Consider the following 12,099-nt stretch of genomic DNA (forward strand, 5'->3'; position numbering starts at 1 on the left):
CCAGCTGTATTCATTAAATGTGGTTGTGTGTTAAGTCTGGTTTCCGACTGGCAGGGCTCACCCAAGCCCCGATTGCTCCTACGGCGCGGGGACAGTCGAGATAGCAGTGTGGACGCTCAGTTATAAAAAAGATAAGATCTGTGATGACGGTCCCTGCAACGTAGGATCCAGTGTAAACACGGGTGTACACGTATGCATGTATGCGTGTATGTTTGAGTGTGTATCTTGAGTATGTGTGATGGTATGTGGTAACAATCGTGCTAAAAAAGGTGCACACCCCCACTAAAATGTCTCGCCTCAATGCTGGCTATCTCCTCAGGTTGGAACGAGACGTTACATGGCACCAGAGGTCCTGGAAGGCGCCATTCAGTTCAAGCGGGATGCCTTCCTGCGCATCGACATGTACGCCTTTGCGTTGGTACTCTGGGAGCTGGTGACGAGATGTACGATACAAGACGGTACGCAAGTTTCCTTGCCATTTTGTTGTTACTCTGCTGTGAATAGCTTTATCTCAGTGGCAGAAGCCCGTGTTGGTATTGCTTGACAGACAGAACGCAATGACAGTTACATTGGTACAATGTAGTTGAAAGTAATGTGCTCGAGAATGTACAAGTGTCGAAGGACTTCACCCATGTTTATAAGAATTGATTCAATTGTTTTTATTTTCTTGCGGGGGGGGGGGGGGGTGGGGGGTGGCAGGGTTGTGAAATGTTGATGGAAGATCATGTAGCAAATCAAAATTAAAATCAATGCTTTTTCAAACAGGACATCAAATTAGAAGTGCAATTGTTTATGCTATAAAATAAGAGCTAAAACTGATGCTCATGTCTGTCTGCCTTTGTGATGTCACATGTCAAACGATATAAAGAAAACATAAAGAAAATTCAACATAATTTCACTTTTTTCATATATAATAAAAGAGTCAGATGGCAGGGGGAATTTGTCACTGATAAGTCAGAATATGTATTTTTTTCAGATTAAATTTTGTGAAATTCTCTTTATTTTTTCCCTATGTTGTTCTACACATGTGACATCAAAAACTGTTGTAGTCTTCTCATCCAGCAGTGACTGTACAGAAAATCAAAAATTCATAACTTTTGAACAGATTATCTGATTTTTCTCAAACTTTCACTGATGTGTTCTACTAATTCGCTCAATCCACATTTGTATGAAGGTGAATTTGTCCTTTAGAGCATTTACAGTAAACAAACAGTAAACCAAGAAAATATTTCCTTGCAGTAGTTGAAGTAGAACGCAGGATGATGTTGATTTGGATTGTGATGTAATATTTCAGTTGAAAAGAGGAACGCTTGCAAAGGAATGACAACTACAAATGTATTCTCTAATCATTCAACAGAACCTAGTGGCTGATCAATAAATCTGTCACATTGGATAAAAACAATTGTGCACTTGTTCCTCTCTTGTAGCTCAGGAGAAATGTGTAATATGTAATTTAAAGAGTGTTGCCAAGACAAGTCAAAACTTCCCACAGTGTTTATCTCTTACAGGCCCTCCACAGTGGTATCAAGTGCACAGATGTAGCTGTAAGATAGGCCTGTCACATGACCTGTAGTTGCAAACATTGCCTTATACATCTGTACTAGTATTCGTACGTGCCCATTATCAAGGGTTGAACAGGGTCAGAAGATAACACATGACATTATGCATATAAACAGACGGCTGCAAAAAAAAACAAAACAAAACAAAGCAAAACAAATAAACAAACAAACAATCCCACTTCTTGGGGAGTGACAATCGCCTGCCAAAGACACGCACATTTGATTCACTGCTGTAAGTAAAAACCACAGAAATTCAGCTCACACTAATGTACAAATGTGTGTCAAATGTGTGTGTACATGTACTGGTAACTTTGATAAGACCTACCTGTGGATATTCCAATGCAAGCATGAGTGCGTTTTCCAATTTCTTTTTCATGTTTGATAACTTGTCACAAATTGAAAGAAATTCAGAGAAGCTGGTTGGTGGAGTTTCAATATACATAGTTTCAACTGATTCATGCTTGTTTTGGCGTTGAGCAAGCAATCTACTAAGTGTGAAGGATATTTGTATTCTGCTCATTGAGCGTGAGAGTCATAAATACTTGCACATTTTTCAAATTGCTACTAGTGTATGCTCTCAATATATACATACTTTTTAACTACTTTTTCGTTTTGGTCAGAAAGCAACTTTGAATTATGACACCCATATGGCAATGATTTACCCTGCAAATGAATGCACAAAATATATACATTATACATGGATAAGGAATCAGACTGATTAAACATTTATTGTAGGTTGGAATATAACAGCTTTTTCATTGCCATTCCCCAAAGAAAAGCTCCACACTTGCCTTTGACACCATTCTTTGAATCACCAGCATTAATCACATTATTTAGGATTTCAACTGAAAGTAAAATGAAATTAAATGACATAAAATATTCCTGCACTGTTTTCAAAAGTGTTAGCATCCTGAAAAGAAAGAAATTAATCATACTACTTGTGATTTTAGTCATCGCTACTCTTGATTATAATCGCTTATCAGTTCGGTTCTCAGACACATGATGAGCAACAATGGTACCATTATCAGCTTTGCCCTTTATCACATAATCTTAGTGGTATTGAGAGTTAAGGATTATCAGTGCTGTTTTTCCAGTTCTGTGCCACAAGGTGAATGTCTGAAAAGAGATGAATTTTTAAGAAATGAGTTTGAATGTTTTTGCCTCTACTGAGAAAGGCGATTTAGGCAGGGCTGGACATTAGCAATGGCCCGGTGGCCTGGGGCCACTTAAAATTGATGTCTGGCCACCAAATTTGCAAAAGGGCTATCTTTTGGTGACCTGGGCCCCGTTTTATCAAAAGATAAAATCAATTTTAAATTTTCTTACTACACAGTCTGCCATAGACTTCAGTTGAAATCAACTTTATAATCAATTTTAACTCTTCATAAAACAGGGCCCTGATCGGGCACTTAAGGATATCAAATGGATTGTTATGTTTCTGTTTATTTTCTGGTCACCAAACTTTCAGATTAAAAGATTTTAGTGGCTAAAATGGGCCCACCAGAGAAAAATTTTAGTGTCAAAGTCCTGCCATGAATAATATGTTTTCATGTAATCTGTCTGTCCATCTACTATGTCACACCCCCCCCCCCCCCAAATCTAAAAAATACAGTTTTAGACAAATTTGATGGAATGTCATGACAGAAAGTCATGACTCGGGTTGCCATGTTAGGTTAAGCCTGACCGGTATGACTTTGGGCAAACTCTTCACAGTTACTGGTCACAAGTCACTGAACTTTGATGAAAAATGTTGTTGTCCGTCCGTGTTTGCAGCTGGAAATGTCCAATGCTGATATGATATGGGAGGAGGGATAAAGATAAGTTGGCAAATTATTAATATAGAATTATATGATTGCAAAGTCAAAGGTCAAAGGTTACCTGTACTTTAATGAATGTATGGAAATTATTGAATGTCCAGTTGTACTGGCATTTTGTAGGGAAGGATGGAAATGAATGATATTGTGTGCAAGAAATGATGGAATTAAAAAAAAAAGAAAAACAGTCCAGGTCAAAGGTCACCTAAATTTAGCATGTAAAGTCAATTGTCTATTAAACCATTATATCATTCAGAGATTGGTAGAAATGAATTGAAAAATAGTTCCTTTGTGCAGTGAGGTTGAAGGCCTATCTTCCAGGGCAATGAACTTCACAGCAATATGAACACATAACACCTGTACACTATAACCATATTTATGAGAGAATGTAATGTATGGGAAGGCAGAGATTGCATACTGTAGTTCTTGGGTTTCCCCCCCCCCCCCCCTTTTCTTCTTGCTTATGTGAGGCATACTCCATCTTGTGAATCAGATGTGTCTTTCATGACATAGGTTTTTGTCTTAGACCCCCGTTTACACCGCCTGACCACTTTTAGGCCGGCCCAAATTGCGGTACTCGGTGTGCGTTAAAACCGAGAATTTGGGCCGGCCTATATATAAATATTCTGACGGTAGCGGCGCTCTGCATGTGAGTACAGCTACTCTGCGTATGCCGACTCAACCAAGACAAGACAACACACACACGCACAACATAAAAACCGCTATTTTCTTAAAATGAAGAATTCCTAATGAAGAATTCATACACTTTATTAGACTGAGGTCTTCCTGCTGGAATGAAATTATCATTTGCAGTGAGGACTGAATGCAGTTTTCTGTATTCATCTAGCCCTAGCCTGTCAAGGAAGGGCATGAAAGCATTCCATCTCAATAGAATTTTAATTCATTTATTTTTATTTTATTTCATTATTTAATTTATTTTTTGCTGAAAAACTTCTCATTTTCCATTGGTTAACTGCTAATAGAAATATACTCTAGTCTACATAGAAATCTATTGAAATTGAATGGAGTGGCTTGGAAAGTCAATCCTCAATTTTAGCACTGACGTTCTAGCATAGCACCTAGACCTATACAATTTTTTTTTCATAATTTTAAAATGTCACTATTCGTAATCCTTCAATGGTTTGTTAGCCGCGGTTTCATCCAACCTCAATCAGGTCAGGAGCATAGGCCTAACGTTACACAAAATTATTTTCATCTTTGTCACGATCACTTTTACTAACATGAAACTGAATACCTGGGGATGTAATGACTATTTTGTGCGAGACAGAGCATGGATTTTGGGATAATTCAAATCACAAATAACGTCACATCACCGCCACTACCCAACAAAAATCAATTTCACAGTTTTTCACCATCCTTACCTATGCACAAATTTTCTGGAGTGAGGAAAAAAAAAATTACAGAGATGAAACATTGTGAGACATTGCAGGACAGAATTCTCCGCTCCTTCAAGACAAGACAAGACAGCATGCACGATATAAGCACTCATAACATTACGCAATTACGTCACGATCGCTGCGGAAAGGAAGTGGGACTCGCATTTGGTACCGCATTTGTGCCAGCGTGCGCGTTTACACCGAGAATAGGTCGGCCCAGGGCCGGCCCGAGACAACCTCCGGAGCTTGTCTAAATGCGGGTCCAAATTTGGTACCGCATTTGGGCCAGCGTGCGTTTACACCCGACTTTTAGGCCGACCCAAAAGGCGGTGTAAACGGGCTCTTAGATTTAAGGGTTTAAACTGGAGAGATTAATTTGTTGATACGTGATTGCCATAAGCAAGTTTGGAAAACTCTGATGTCAGACAATGTGGTGGCCAGAGTATAAGACCCAAATTCATGAAGGTGGTGTGAATTATAGACCATGGACTAAAATGGGTGTGAAATAGGCATACCTTTGGCATGTGCATATCAACATGCGTTTGTTACTGGACGTCTGTTGACGTTCGCAATCAGTCAATCGCATATTTACGCAGAATGGAATTTGCGTTAAGCATGGTCAAAATTTAAACCACCATCGTGGTTTTAAGAGTTTTCAAACTCTATTGCTGTATTTTCTATTGCTGCTGAAATGGATCAGAAAACACTCAGTCATACAGCAGTCACTTCACATCATTTCAATGTTGTTTTGAGTCATTGAACAATCAGTTTCAATATCAGCTGCGCTGGTATCGCTGAGGACCCTACGGTTCCAATCTTGTCAAACTGAAACAATGTTACATGTATTTGTAATATTGCAGCTCAAGGGTATCATCATGTCGCTTAAAAAAAAAAATTCTACATCATGGTGCCATGGAGACATGCAACTGTAAAATTCTAAATCGGCGGTCACATATTTCCGTGAATTGAATTCTGTGATGTCAAAATCTTCTATGTGCATCCTTTCATTAACCTGCAGTGTACTGTACATGCTAACAGGTTGCCCTTTACGGGTGCTTTGACGAATGTGTCTGTTTGCCCCCAACCCAGGTCCCATCCCGGAGTACCGGCTTCCTTTCGAAGAAGAGCTCGGCCAGGGACCCTCGCTGGAGGACATGCAAGAGTGGGTGGTGGTCAAGAGGAAACGTCCGGCCATCAAAAACCACTGGCTGAAGCACAAGGTGAGATTGCTCTGCTAGCCATGCAGTGTGTTATGCTGCTGGTATTGCATAGCAGTGTTTTATTAAGTGGGTATCTCATTTGTTTGGAGACTAGGTGGTGAACTGGTGGCAACTCGAGTCTTGCTGGTCGCTAAGACGTCTCCGCGATGTTTCCTGGAGACTATAGCCTGGTCTCTGGGCAGTCGCGAGAGAATCCAGCAAGTTCAGTTTTTTTCAGAGACTTTTTTAAATCTCTCTCAGTAGTCATGGCAAAGTCACAGAGACTAATTTTGTCCACAATAGTGATAGTGATAATGAATAACACTTATATAGCGCTTAATACTGATGTTTCTAAGCGCATTAATCCGGGAAAAAAAAAATATTGAAGTAAAATACAGCACTATGTACATATGATATAACAACAACAACAACAAAAATTAGGATTGAGTAAATATATAAGTTTTCAGCAATGATTTAAACTTATCAACACTTTCAGCATTACAAATATAGGGAGGGAGTTTGTTCGAAAGAGATGGAGAAATAACAGAAAAAGCCCTATCGCCATAATGGGTACAGATGCCGGGACCATGTGATAATTGGAGACTGGAGGAAGAACGGAGATAACAGGTTGAAGTGGAGGAGTGGAAGGAAATCAAGTTTTTAAGATAAGATGGGGCAAGATTATTACATATCTTATAAACAATAAGAAGGATTTTAAAGGTGATACATTGATGTATGGGGAGACAGTGGAGGGATTGGAGAACTGGATGTCTTTGCGACCTTGCAGAGACCCATAGTAACCTACCAGGGACGATGTGGAGACGTCATGGGGATATCTCAGTGACTGAGAAGACATCTTCACCCTTAATTGTCATGTGACCTTCTAATGCTCAGTCCGATCTTCAAAAATTTTGTACCAAAATTTGTGCAAGACTTCAAAGAAAAAAGTCGTGAATGGATAACTTCACAACTGTTGCTGTTTCTGAAAAGTCACAAAATTAGGATGGGGCGGGGGGGGGGGGGGGGTCAAATTGAAAACACCCAGTTAATCTAGGGTGAAGGCACATGGCTCCTCTTAATCATGGTGTCATTTCAGTTACTCAAAGAAAAATAGTGAGAAAAATATGTATTCTGGCACCGTAAGTCTGAGGAAATACATGTGTAGGTGCAGTCCATGTAGGGAACCAGGCTTGGAAGCAGGTGCAATGAATTAGCTGTGAGTTGTTAATGGAGTAATCGGACCTCGCAAATTTCCATTTGGGTGGCCATTGGAGAACTTCAGGTTCATATGTAATGAGTCAGGCATGTATAGGGAATGTATGCCACCAAAACATAAATTTTTATTTATTTATTTTTTTCAGAATCATGGACCCAGAGATGTTTCTGAATATTTGGGTTTAAGTGCATACTGAGGTAAAGAATGAGTTTGAAATAATTACTACTAAAAAGATAAACACACACAGAGGAAGCCTACCAAAGGCCCAAATAAGTAATTACAAAACAAGCACAAAAATTATATGTAAAAGTTGACATTGCTACTAAATACAGGGTGTTTTATTGCTGGGCTCGGTTTTGGTAAACTCTAGTTGCTGAGGGGGAAAAAATGGAAAGAAAGAAAGGAACACCTTCTTTATGTGCATAGTTGTTCTTGTTCAATACACCACTTCTGCATTCCATTTATTTTTGTCTGTTTTAGTGCAACTTCTCTGTGAGCCAAGTGGTGTGTGTATCCTATTGGAGCCTTTGCTTTTCCAAATTTGCAAAGTTGTCTGTACAAGCTAGTACTTATACACAAGGATCTTTGCAGTGTGTGCTCTGAATGGGAACCGTACTAATTACATTGTTCCATCTCCCAACTTTTCCAGGGCCTGGAGCTGCTATGCGAAACGGTGGAGGAGTGTTGGGACCAAGATGCAGAGGCACGCCTCTCGGCGGGATGCGTGGAGGAGCGGATAGCCCAGTTCAGCCACTGCCACACGAACGGCCACCACACTTCGCCGCAGACGCCGCTCATCATGCAGACGTTGCACAACAGCACCAGCTTCGAGAACACCAACACGACGGAGAGCACGGATGTTATACTGTACAGGAACTCGCCTTCGCCGCCACCGAAGGAGTCCAATTTATAAGACTCGATGAAACTGCTCGCAAGTGACTTCAGTCCCCACACTCCGTGTGGAATTCTGCGACGATGGACACAGACAAACACACACACAAAAAATTGACAAACTGAATGGCAAGGGTCAACAATGGCAGTTGGGCATGGGCCATCTTCGTCGCAAGGTTGGTGCAGCAACAAACTGCGGGATATAATAACTTCATCATCATGCCAACCAGGAGGGCTGCTCAACGTGGATGAGGTGTCGGCGGGAACGTGCCGAGAATGCACAAGGAGCTGACAACCCATGCAGAGGGAAGCACAAGTTCTGTGCGGTCAGCGGCGGACATCGTCTGCGCGCCGATGTCGTCGGAGAGCGACCCCAAATGGCCGTGGTGTGGATGCCACCGCCATTGAACGCAGAAATGGCCTTTCACCGTGACACGTTTCTGCTTGGAGGATACCCACGACACTCCCTCAATCCTAGCCAGAGGTGTGGCTGGCGTGTTGGAGAGCCCACAACCTCTTCAGTGAGCCAAAGACAAAAGGCGCCCCCACCCCCAATACTTAACCCTTTAGCTGCCAGCTGGGGCGTTGTAGCACAATGTTGCGTGACTGTGACATAAGGCCAAATCATAAACTGTAAAATGGGATGTACTCTGTCCTAATTGCACCCTCCCCCCTCACCCTTCCTTTCTCTTTCAATCTCCGTGATACGTTTGTCGCCAAGAGATAAGATATACTTTGGACATGTTCCTCGAGGCTTTCCGTGAGGGAGCAGCGGCAGGATTTTGCAAAGATTATGTTTTGTAAATACGGGAATTCCTCTGAGAGGATTTCCCAAGATGGTGTCTGCAGGCGCTGCAGCGCTATGTGGCTCATGCTACGTAAGCGTTGTTGTCTGCAGTTATTTATTGCTGCCTTGGCATAGGAGAGTATATTTCATTATTGATGCTTTGTGTGCACAAGAGAACTTTTAACGTCCCTGTTGCATTTTTTTTTCCGTCTTCTTTTTTTTTCTTCTCCCTTTTAAGTGTACATGTCAAACTCTGTTTCTGTTTTGCCAGCATTCGAGGAATGCATAGTTGCTGTCTTTGCTGCAGGATATTAGAGTATAATGTAGATGTATATATATATTTTTTTCTTTTTGTCTTGATTAAGATGTTGCCGTTGTCCTCTGTGTTAGCAGTCAAGGGCTTCGTCGCGTGGATGCCCTACTATGCAAGTAGCTTACAATAAGTACAACCACTGTGGTTTCAATAGATGTATTGTGCAGAGCCAACAGGCTGTTGCTGTTGAGGTAGCAGTGATTGTAGGATACATTTTCTGTAGTCTTTTGTTCAGTGGCACCCGATTGTTAACTTTCTTTGTCTTGTTTTTGTTTTGTTTTGTTTTGTTTTTTGCAAGACTGTTCAAAAGTTTGAATGCAAAGACTACAGGGAGGAGGTTTTTGGAGAGTAAACAGTAAATCATGTCCTCTCAGAAAGTAACGAAAATAGAACCCTGCTGTAATTCTTGATTTTTGTACATGCCGTTGCGGTCATTATATCGAAACCTTGTTTTCTTTTTATTTCTATTATTAAGGCTGAACATTATGAAGCAACGCAAACAGTTAAACAAGAAAAATGCTGCATGTTTCAGAATAGTTGTTATTATTATTATTTTTTTTTTTGGGGGGGGGATAGGTAGTCATGGGTACAATGTAAGAGGTGAACTCAGAACATATAGAATGCTGCATAAATGACTTCAATTGAGTCTGCTCCATTTCATTCTTTCTGTCTATCTTTCCTTCTCTCTTTATGTCTATCCCTCTTTTCCTCTCTCCCCTGTTCTCTCTCTCACACTCTGCAGTGTATCCCTTTCTTTTTTTTTTGGTCTCTGCTGTTGACTAAGCTGAGGAGTTAGTCTTGGCTCAATGTGCACAGATTCTCAACAACAAAAGCACACTGGAGAAGGAATTTGAGGTGGGTCTGATCTCCGTAGGCATTCCTCCTTTCCTTCAAAGGGGGAGATGAAGCTCCTGCAAAACGTGATAAAAATCACAAAATTCGCATGAAGGTATGTTTCCATGGATTGGAGGATTTAATTGTGGCTCACCTGTCACAAAGCATTATATGAGGGCATTATGGAAGCTTAAAAGCAAGAAAATGTAGTCATTTTGCCACTTATTTTAAATAGTTCTCATGTTTACAGGGGAAGGTGATGTACAGTAACATGTCAAAGAGGCAAAAAGGGTGTAGACGTAGCACAAATTTCGCAAATGCCCTATTTCTGCTGCATTGAATGTGTCAGTGTTATATGAGTTTTGCCAGTAGCATGAACAGTAGCAGAAATAATCCTGTATGAGTATGTCACTTTGGAATGTAGAAGAAATGCAGGGAAGCCAACCCGCATGAGTTGGAGGGCATCTTGGTGAGAAATGAGAAAGGTAGGGGTCAAGTTTAAATTGCCCTTGTATTTGGTATGCATTTTATTATTTGCATATCCTCGAGTAAAATGCTGCAAGGTACGTAAAGAGAATACAGCTCTGAGTTTGTGAGGCCCGTACGTGTATACTATAGATACTGTACATTTCAGACGACTGGTGTGTAGACAAAGTCTTTCGTTTTCAGCATAGATGTGCTTTTGTTCCTGTCCCGCTCTAATAGTTGGACGTTCCCAGTATTCTCCTAAGGTCATGCGTGGGTGACTTTCTCACAGTGTTGATCGCAGGTGCATCACATCGTCGGCAAGCACATTGTGATGACATAGCGCCGCAGTGGCGACATCAAAGAGATTGAACCTCTGGGCGACAGAACACCTGATCAGTGATCGTCTCAGCAGTTACGAACTTGTTGCGTTATGTGTGGTCTAACAGTTGGTAGTGTGGGGCAAACATTTTGAGATGTGCACCACTTCCTTGTCTGCGTGCAGACTGCCCCGTTCTCTTCACCCCACCCATCATGATGCATCGTTGATTTGTGAGATGTTTGCTCGTCTGGCGAACATGCCGTTCGTTTGCTATGTAACTGTGAGATAACATTTGCATAGGGTATTTGGCATTATTGTCTACCTGTCAGCTGGTAGAATAGACAGCATTTTGTTACGGGGGGGGTGGGGGGGGGGGGAGATGGTGGGAGGAGGTGTGAAGTCTGGACCAAACATACTCTCCTTGTTGTTGAGTATGATTACTCATTGAGCAAATATTTCAATTTCAGACATTTACATGGCTTGGCAAATTCTGACAGAGATAAGCAAAGTTTAGCTGAGGATGCGCTTTACGCAATGTACGCGTAGAATAGAATGGCGTAAGTGTTTTGATAATGTACATATGCTGAGATTCCAAGCCCTTATTTTTCATTTTCACATAAATACATAATATGCAGAGTACTTCTTTTATTCTGAAGTATGCCAGATTTTAAGGGCCCACAAAAAAACTTTAAAAGTGTTAATAGAGATATTCAATAAACAGGCACAATGTAAAATTAGGATTTGCTGAGATGATAAGGTGACTTCTATTCCAATTTTCCAACAGTGCAATATGTAGTCAACCCCAATTTCAAGTTTTGGAAAGAGAAAACAAAAACAAAAACAGGAAGGTTCTCTTATTTAATTTTTTTTTTTTTAAATGTGTGTGCATGTTTCCTCTGAATTTTTACAAGAATGATAGAATAAGAGAGTTCCTTTTCTTTGCTTGTTCACCTTATTGAAATTGAACCTAGAGCAAACTTGCACCAAGCCATTTTGAGACGAGAAAAGGTTTTGCATCATCGGCATACATGATGTACTAAATTTCATTTGAATAGGATGGTTTTGGCAATCAGTGTTCGTATGGATTTCGATATTCTCCCTTTATTGAATTGCTCTCATAGGTCATTCTCAGCCAGTGCTCTCATGCTTGTAGTCTATAATCCAATGTGATTGGGCATTCTGTGTCGGGTTCCCCTTGCATCTTGGTATATCTATACACTGCTGTAATACTGAATCCAATCAGTATGAGAGCTGTGGTTATACTGGTGGTAAAAGTGGGAGGGTTGTTTCTGCTGTTTTCAC

At 40.8% G+C, this 12,099-nt stretch overlaps 1 protein-coding gene across 1 annotated transcript in view; it reads left to right on the top strand.

The window, feature by feature from the left end:
• The window catches only part of LOC139728912 (activin receptor type-2A-like), a 64,148-nt gene extending 54,632 nt beyond the window's left edge, over positions 1–9,516 (top strand). Inside the window, exons 5-7 of the mRNA XM_071639843.1 lie at positions 320–458; positions 5,860–5,990; positions 7,835–9,516. Coding sequence (XP_071495944.1) covers positions 320–458; positions 5,860–5,990; positions 7,835–8,098 — 534 coding nt within the window. The 3' untranslated portion in view covers positions 8,099–9,516. The remainder of the gene's footprint in view (positions 1–319; positions 459–5,859; positions 5,991–7,834) is intronic.
• The last annotated feature ends 2,583 nt before the right edge of the window (positions 9,517–12,099 follow it).

Source organism: Diadema antillarum, unplaced genomic scaffold (assembly GCF_040938485.1).
Source record: "Diadema antillarum isolate AM-2024a unplaced genomic scaffold, OU_Dant_1.0 seq00000205_RagTag, whole genome shotgun sequence".
NCBI classification, from domain to species: Eukaryota; Metazoa; Echinodermata; class Echinoidea; order Diadematoida; family Diadematidae; genus Diadema; species Diadema antillarum.